General features: G+C 35.9%; 1 protein-coding gene across 3 annotated transcripts in view; it reads left to right on the forward strand.

Moving 5' to 3' along the window:
* Nucleotides 1–632: 632 nt before the first annotated feature.
* The window catches only part of LOC142348340 (uncharacterized), an 81221-nt gene continuing 72244 nt past the window's right edge, over nucleotides 633–9609 (forward strand). For 2 of the 3 annotated variants that reach the window (XM_075399651.1, XM_075399654.1), the window contains exon 1: nucleotides 633–3336. In XM_075399651.1, the coding sequence (XP_075255766.1) occupies nucleotides 1312–3336 (2025 nt within the window). In that variant the 5' untranslated portion in view covers nucleotides 633–1311. The remainder of the gene's footprint in view (nucleotides 3337–9609) is intronic. The other variant, XM_075399653.1, reaches the window with a different exon arrangement.

Raw genomic sequence — 9609 nt, forward strand, 5'->3', positions numbered from 1 at the left:
AACCGGTTGAAAAACTTGCAAGCGGCAATCAAAACAATCCTCCGGTTATAAGCATTGTTGCAAAAAATTATCTCGGCTTCTCATCAAAATCAAAATGGTTTTGTTAAAAGTTTAGTGTTGGTACAAACTTACATAGGATTGAGAGAAGTTTTAAGATTTAAGAACTAAATTAGAAAATTTTTGAAATTGTTTTGAATCTTGAAGGAATATTTACGATATGCGTCGTCTTGAAATGTTCTGACAGAATTCACATGATGTTGAATTACCTTTTTTGCTGAAGAAAAATGGTCTTTATTTCATTGTTCAGAAACAACCCCGTCATATTGTGGCGAAATCTTAGTAAAGATATGGTGCCACAGATTAGATCAATTTTATTCAACTAACTTTTGCAAGACAAAATTAAACATTAACCAGTCTTTATTACCAAGCGTTTATTGCTTCAGTTTTTTTTCTCAAAAATCTGTTCAGTTGCGGGCAGTTTAAATCGCGCAGTTTTGTATACTAGCAGAATTGCGGCTGAGTGTCGCCAGAATCTATTAAAAGCTATGATAAAACACAAAGACAAGTATTGAATTATACAAAAAAGTTCTCACGTGCGTAAACATTCTCAATTAAACAAAATTTAAATTTGAGTTTGTGTTCTGTTTGCTTGCTGCAAGCACTCATTGCTTCAAACTCAATAAATTGAAAAATTTTTACTGCTTTTAATTACTTATTTTTTTTGTTCAGGTATTGTGCTCTCTATATGGATTGGAACGCATAATTATCATTTTTTTCACCTCGACTGCAGACAACCTGTTAGAGTTCCCTTTCTTTCGGAACTTCTCCAAACTCTAAGCAGCTATCTAGCTTCATCCTTTTGGTAATTAGATTTTGTTTATTATCAGCACAGTTTTATTATGTGGCATTGGTTTGCTCCTGACTTTTTATGAAATACCTTTTTTGTAGTTACCTCAAATGTTTTATTTCTTTTTTCCGACAAAACATTAAATCTTTCGAAACGATTGAAATTTCTTTTTCAGTTCACAATCCCGTTCTGTTATGAACTTATTTCGAATTCTTTTCGAGTTTACTTCCTCTTCCCAGGCAGTAAATTGCGCCAAAATGGTCACTTGTGTAAAGTGTCCCTATCCATTTATTTCCCATCCTCTCCTCAACTAATTTAATTGCACTCATTGTAGTGAATTTGAACCTCACTTCTTAAAAAAGAAACGATAATTCTACCATATTAAAGAGCACATCGGAAAAAATTGTTGAAAATCAGTTGTCTTTCTCGATCTCGACAAAAACCCAAGAAATATAGAACTGAGCATGGATCCAGAACTGATAGCAAAAGCCAGATCAGGTCTGGTTGTACTTCCCAATCTGTCTGATGAGCAGCAGGCCCTCAATCCAGCCATTCAAGCCATTTTGGGTCCCAACAAAACGGCTAAAATGCTTGCTAATAATAACTTCAAAGGTGTCTGTATTAGATTGCCTCAGCAGTCCGTAGTGAAAAACGATTCTCAGGGGAACCAAGTTTTAGAAAAGATCTCACTTGGGTGCTTGTACGTTCCAGCACCAAATTTTGATAGGATTGTTGTGATAAAAAACGTCAATGATCTCTCGAGAAGTATTTCGGTACCAAATATCACCGAATCTGTCAATCACCAACTGATATACTTAAACGGCGTTATCTCTCAAATCAAAGCGAATTTCCGACCCAGTTCAGATAAAACGCTGCTTCAATGTTTCATCAACTCTCCAGCAAAGGTGATCAAATCAAAAAATTACAATGATCTCCAATCATCAATCCAGTCAGTTGTCGCAGACAACGACTCACACCTGAAACACCTTCAAATTGAGTTGGAGTTCACAAAAGAAAAGAAGATTGCATCTGTACTCCAAGGACGCCTAGAAAGTTTGATTTCAGGTGATTGCTTTGAAATAACGAGATATTTAGTACACTTGCACAGAAACGCATGCTATCAGTTGAAATCAGAAGAAGTGAAATTTCTAAATTCTGAACCCTCTAATTTTTATGATATTGACAAAGTTATCGAAATGTTTAAATTTTTCTTCCCTGATCGATTGGAAAAATTTTACACAGTGCCTGAACTGAATCAACTTGAAGAAAACATGCTTTATTGCACTACTGAAGAGGGCGAATTGGGCAAATTGGCGGACTATGGTGCGTACATGGGAGAAATAAAACTGTTCTCTGAGCAGCTCCTGAGTCAACACCAAAAAGAACTGACTGGAGTGTTTCTGAAAAGCTTCTCAAACAAACATTTAGAGTCAATTGTCGATAGTAACTTTCTGAAACCGGAAAACTTTGAATTTGACTGGGTCTACCTTGGAAGTGACAAAATAGTTGTGTTCGAAGTGGGGCTGTCAGAAACTCCTTCGGAACCTTGGCGAATGATTCAGAACAAAATCACTCAGAGCTTAACTAAGCATATTCCACAAATGCAGCTTATCATGCATTCTATTCAAATGGCTATTGGGGAGACCCATAATTCACATTCGGACTTACTCCGGAGCAATTTGACCAAAAAGTGGAAACTGTGTATTCATTTTCCGCAGTTGAACGAACAAATGTTTCGTCTGGAATTTGAAACAATAAAAAACAGAGTAGCAACAATTGGGAATCCGCTTAGCACACAGCTGGGAAATTATGCCGAACAATTTCTGAGACTGCTGATTGAACAGAAAAGCGAATTAATCAATAATCTGTTGTTTCTTATATCAGAAAACAGTACCAACAGTTTGAAGCTCTTGGAAGTTGATTTAAGCTTTGAGTTGACTGACAGTTCTATGTCACTCCAAAATTTGTTAGGAGTTGCCACAAACCGTTCTCAGAACAAATCGTTCGACTACGCTTGTTCACTACTCACTATCGCATCACTAAACTATCTCAAACTTAGAGATGGTGACAAAAAAAGCAGAACTCCAATGGATGTTGATAAGCGATATAGACACTCATTTCTCAAATGGGTTAAGAACAGAGACAAATACACCGCAGAGGGAATTATTCTGAGCGACACTTTCAAATTCATCCTTAGTCCTCAACAGCACAGAATATTGAGAGAGAAAGACATATCTCATCTGATTATTACAGGCCAACCTGGTTCTGGGAAGACCACTCTACTCTTAGCAAAGTGCGAACAAATATGTTCCTCGCCAGATGTCCAAAAAATACTTTTTCTTTATGATGGAGAGAAAATTTTATTCAGAAATTATCTCGACAAATTAGTGGGCACGAATTGCAGTGAAGCAATGAGACGTAAATTGACTGTTTTGGATATACAGAGTGCATCATTGAAAGAGATGGGATTTGACGGATCAACAAAAGTAGTGAGATCAGCAGAAGTCATTTTTTTCATCTAACACGAAAATACCGAGACCGGTAAAGTTATGAAAGGTTATCGTTTGCTTTTTAAAATAATGATTGTTTCTAATGATAGATATTTTGAACAAATAATTTAAACGATGAGAGGAACACCAAAGAATAGGAACGAAATACTTAAAAATTGTAGCGAAAATTGCATTTGAATTAGGTGACTGAGGTTGCGCGAATGAATGACAAGAATTCACATCTTAATATAGCAATGATCCCAAAAAAATTTAAGTATTTGACAAAATAAGACAAAAGTTTCACAGGTGATAATTTACGGCAGTGGTGATTCAATACATCACAGAGGTATACACCAAAATTTCCGTCCTAGTAAAATTCGCTCGAAAATTAAATACATAAAATGAACGAAATTAGGAGAAATCATTTGAATCTTATTATTCGGAAAAGGGGCAATTTTTTTGCGAAGTATGAATACTTTAAAAATGTAAAATAGGTGACAAATCTTGTAGCACGTTTCCTCTAAATTTCAGGATCTATTATTTGCAATAAAAGTATTGCATTTGTATCTCTAATCCGCAATTGAGCATAATTATACGCGCGCTTATTGAGCAAGTGATTTAAAACTTTGTAATTAGCACTTTAATAAAAATTTAATTGAAGCTTTCAAAGCTTTAAAGTGCTTTAAAAACAAGCAACCACAAAAACAGATTTTTTTCCTAAAAATCCCTCGCACATCAAAGGTTTTGTATATCAATGTTGCACTGGCCGATTTTAATAAGTAGTAATAAAGAGTACTAATAAGTAGTAATAAGTAGCAATAAAGTACTATAAGAGGTAAAGGTAATAATAAGTAGTAATAAAGTATTACTAGTAGTAATAAATTAGTCTTAATTAAATAAATAGTGATTAAGTTAGGCTTAATTGCGGATTATAGAGCGAAATTGGTTTACATTGCGAGTGAAAAAGAGATACATAAATCGAGCCGATTCATGTTACAAAGCGCGCGAAAAATAGTATACATAGCTTGTACTTTCAATTCGCGGCTAAAATTTGGACACTTTTGCGAACACGGGTTGCGCAATTCCCTTCAGGTTTGACTGTTTTTGCTATAATAGCTATTGTTGCATTTTCAATGTTTTAACATAGGAAAAACGAACACGAGATACACATATCGGGCATATTTGCCCGTGACGATTTGGGTATACCTCTGCGGCGTAATATTATTCATATAGCGCTCTTAAGTAATCTCTCCAATTCTTGTGAAGGCCAATCTTTCAAAAATCTATTATTTCAAATACTGGGAACCTTTTGTGTTTTTTTTTCATTCAAGGTTGCCCTGCAAAAATACAAACTAGGCAGATCCGTGTAATGTTGTGCTTAATAAGAGGTAATACTCCTCTGATGATGCACACTTGACCACTTTTTGCTATGGTTTGTTGTAGGAGGAGTAATTCTTCATTTGTAAAAGCATAGTGGTGTTTCCCCATTATAAATATAAAAGTGAATATATTTTCAACAGATTTATCAGATTATTGATCCAATTGCGTTTTTGTAATCAAAGTTGAAGAACGTTTTACATCAGATATGACACTATTCTAAATTTTTCACTTATCACACACTAAACAGACTCAATTCTTTTTCTATATACTGCGTGATTTGACTCCAATACATCCAATACCATGCGTATGCGTTTGACTGTGGCAGTATTAATATATCTTGCCATTATAACTAAAATTTTCCTTCAGTGTTTTACAGAGTTGATAATCAGATAGAATTAGAGAACCCATATAGGGTCTAACCTAATCGATGTGACCAGTGACTCTGAAAATATAACCTTAGAAAGAACTCATCAGCAGTTAACACTGAAAGCTTCTGCTTTTCGTTTCAAATTTTGAGATTTCGTTTCTGATTTCCCTACCTTATTATAAATGCTGCTGGATTTTGTTGACATAAACTGGATCGGATGAAAAATCCGACAACCTGTATCAGTTGAGTTTTCCATTACACCGCAGAGATATACCCCAAATTTTCCGCCATAGTAAAATTGGCTCGAAAGTTAGATACATACAATGAACGAAATTAGGAGATAATCTTTGTATCTTACTTTTTGCTAAAGGGGTTACGCCAATTTTGCGAAATAAAAGAACCTTTGGAACGAAAAGAAGGTTACAAGTCTTGTAGCACGTTTCCGCTCAATTTACGTACATTTTATTCGCATCAAAAATATCTCTCATCTTCAATTGAGCCTAATTAAATGCGCGCATTTTGAGCATGCAAAAGTGTTTCAATACTTTGTAGAGGAACATTTGCAACGAAAAGTAGATTACATGTCTTTTGGCACGTTTCCGCTCAATTTAGGTATCTATTTTTCGCATTAAAAGTATCTCTCATCCGCAATCGAGCCTAATTAAAAGCGCGCATTTAGAGCATGCAAAATTGGTTTCATACTTCGTAATAAGCAATAAAGATTTTATTAAGGCTTTTAAATTTTTATATTGATTTAGATACAAACAATTTTAAAAACAAAGTAATTCCCCGGACTGTTTAAGACTCTGATCATCTGGTCACTTGTTTGCAAGCATAGCATCAAACCATCGCAGCAAAACATCAATTGGTCACACAAACCCAATCCGACTTCGATGACTCTATTGACGGGGAATGACCATTCTGTAATCAATAATTCTGTAATAAAAAACTACCAATGTATTGCTTAGTGTTTATAAACAGCCATAGGTTGCGTATATATGAATTTATTATTTGTGTGATTTATTCATAGAGAGGAGAGAGAGAGAGAGAGAGAGAGAGAGATGGGGAGGGAGAGAGATAGGGAGGGAGGGAGGGAATGAGAGAGAGAGAGAGCAGAATGGAGGGATTTTTTGGAGAAAATGTTTAATAACCTCCAACTTCAACGGAGGAATTTTTCACATGGATGCAGTGTGTCTCTAATCGTGAGCCGTTGCTGTATTTTGAGTGACTTCCACTTCAAATCCTCCAGTTTTTAGTTTCCGAAACACCGCTTGATCAACCATATACCAAATAAGAACAACACAAGCACTTTTTTACAACGAAGTCACAAAAAAACGCAGATTGAGGCAAATATTGCTCAGTAAACTCTTCAGAGGAAAATAATTTTAGAGGAAAGAGAGAGAGAGAGAGAGAGAGAGAGAGAGAGATAGAGTGAGAGAGAGTAAGAGGACAAAATGTAGGGATTTTTCAGGAAAAAACATTGATGGAAGGTTTTTCCAGCAAAAAATAAATAGGCCCATAAACTTGTAAATAGACCCAAAAAACGAAATTGTTGAGTCGACATTACTTTCTTAAAGATCAAATATGAGGCAAATTTTGGCAGTCATTCAAGAGGGGGTCTGCGAGGGTACCTTGTTGTTATGGCACTTGTGTTTAATCGTCTCCCTCTACCACCTACTCACCCACCCGCACTTATAAACGTGTAAAGGGACGCTTCAAAAAAGAGAATAACTCAAAATCATGTCTTTTGGGTTCTGTAAAATGACACGACTTTGCCTCATTTTTCAATTGCTTACGGTACCAGTTCACATGGAAAATGACTTTTCAGAACTCGCGGGGCTTTCGTATTTGTGAGCAAACTAAACCCATTATAAAGGGGTTCACTGATAATGTAATAGTATTTTATGAATCGGTAAATGGTCGCAACCTGTAAATGAGTCCAAATGTAATAGGCACCTGTAAATAGCGGCAAAAAGAGTTATCTACAACAGACGCAAAATTGAGCCAATTTCCGGAGAAAAATCGATGGATTGTTCTTGACACCTTTAAACCTGTAATTTGACGCAAAAACATTGAGTTCTGTGTTTAACAACTTCATTGAAAAACACTCAGTAAATTTGAACAATTTCAATTGAAAAACCCTTGTTAAATCAAACTTAGCGAGGAAAAAGCGGTAACCATTTCAAAGTTGATTTTTTTACCGAATTTTCCCTCTGTGCAATGTTATCTTGCTATTGGACAAACATGATGAGTTAGGAAGCTGCTACAAGAAAAACCTGCGTTTTAAGTTCTATCTAAATGCTAGTTTTATTGATGAAATAGCCAATTCAACCATAGAGCATAAAAAAGAAAAATTTTATCTGCAGAAAAAAACTGAATGGTACCAACTTAAGAATTGAGGACCTTTTGAGGACATACGGTATTGATAAAAAGCAACATAGTTTTGTTTGCATTGGTTTAATACACATCCTAATTTTTGGGGGTTTGATTGGTTTATATTGAAAATCACGCAGACGGAGTTTTTGGTCTTTATTGTCCGGGCCCAAACAGTTACTAGACTTCCACCCAACTGTAGGTTATCAGCTTTTTCCTCTCATTTCAGCATCAGAAAACCAATTACTCTGCAACTACTCTCTGTTTCTGCCAATACAGCTCAAGAACCAGTGAACGAACCTAATATAATTGTAAGCAATACAGTTTTGCTTAAAAATCCTGCTTCAATGCAAGCAAAAGTTCAATCATCTACCAGCCGCCCATGAGATCGAATTTGTATAGAATATCAAAAAAACCCTAGCAAGGCAACACCGTTTATAGAAAGAGTGCTGATATTCCAATTCAGAGAGAACCAATGTGGAACAATGTACGTCAAGGAGGACATAATTATTTTGGTATGCTGTTGTTATATACGCTGATCAGAAAGGGAATTCCTATCAGCGACTTGGCACAACAAGGAATTCCTATCAGTGACTTGAAAACGGCTCAGAGATACAAATAGCACAAGAAGCCAATTTATAGAAAAAAAACACTTTTGCAATTAATTGACGCAATTGTCTTACTGAAAGGAAAAAGTGTCGCGTTCCGCGAACGAATTGCGATTTCCTCAAAAACTGGAAAGTGGTCTGATGTGCGGTCTACTACTCGAAAACACCTCTTTTTGTTCAGCTTGTGATCAAAATCAAATAAGCCCCTCGCTGAGATCTATCGAAGAAACATCAAGTCTACTACTTAAAACCTTCTTGGCTGTGTGTAAACGAGAACAGATGTTTTTCGGGCTTTCGCGTTAGCTTGGTAAATATGGTGAAATTTCATTGTTTTCTGAGATACAGCGACATGAATCTGTCGGATTTACGAGTTGATATATGGGGAGATGGTGTTCAAATTGGCAAAGTAGATGAAACCCGATGGGCCTTTTGTGTTTTGGGATGTAAAAACCTCAGCGCTCAGTCTAAACAATCAGTCGTGGGCGTCGCAACATTTCAACATTTTCAGGTATCTAATTTGTTATCTGATAATTATTTATATATATATATATATATATATATATATATAATATATATATATATAAATTATATATATATATATATATATATATATATATATATATATATATATATACTTCTTGGCTTTATCAACAGACGAAAACACTTTATGACAGTGGTGTGAAGTTGAATTTTTCTTGTGACCCACCCTTTCATACTGAAGCTGTTCTTGGGAATCACAAAAGACGATGCAGAATCTGCTTATGTCCCTAAAATGCCCTTTTGTTTCTGATGACAGTTTTACTCTTCCAAAATTTGGTGGAACTGGTCAAAAATGTGAAGGTAGAGATTCGACAAGACTTACCAAAAGATGAACTTGCCTTTGCTCCAACGTCAGCAGCTATTTTTCCAGAGGTAACTCATGGAGTGATTTGATGTGTGGAGCTGGACCTCAAAAAATGGGTGAAAATGTTGATAAAATTTAAGGGTGGAGGCTGCCTTCAGGAAGAAGCGATACATCAATGGAAAAGAACATCAGCGAAGGAGATGTGAAAAACCCTACTTCTCATTCGATTTGAACGAAAAGGAGAAGTAAAGCGGTGTCCTGCAGATTTCTTGGTCAGGCTGCTGCCATTATAGCCAATACGAATGAATTACAGAGCACAAGAGCTCAGATTGCTAAACTTTTTGAATGAGGTTGGAACGAAAAAGTGCTTTTGACTGCTTCGAACAAAATTAATTTGAACTGTGTAAAACATATTGCGAGAACTTCACCCCTCCTTATTCGTCCAAAGTATTGAGGGAGTCTCAGATTCAATGATGTCGATGACAGATGCGTCAGATCTTTGGATAGCGAGTTTTCATGGGATGGTTAGAGCAGCTCGGACATTCAAATCTACTTCCGAAACAAAATCGGAATACACGAGATGGGCAGAAACCTAACAACAGATCAGTCTAGCAGTTTTCCCCGAAAACCAAGCACTAACGCCATACAAATTGAAGCTCTGCCTCATATCTTTCATTAATGAATTAACCTGAAGTTTTCCA

Source organism: Convolutriloba macropyga, chromosome 10, assembly GCF_964194025.1.
Source record: "Convolutriloba macropyga chromosome 10, txConMacr16.3, whole genome shotgun sequence".
Lineage (NCBI taxonomy): Eukaryota > Metazoa > Xenacoelomorpha > Acoela > Convolutidae > Convolutriloba > Convolutriloba macropyga.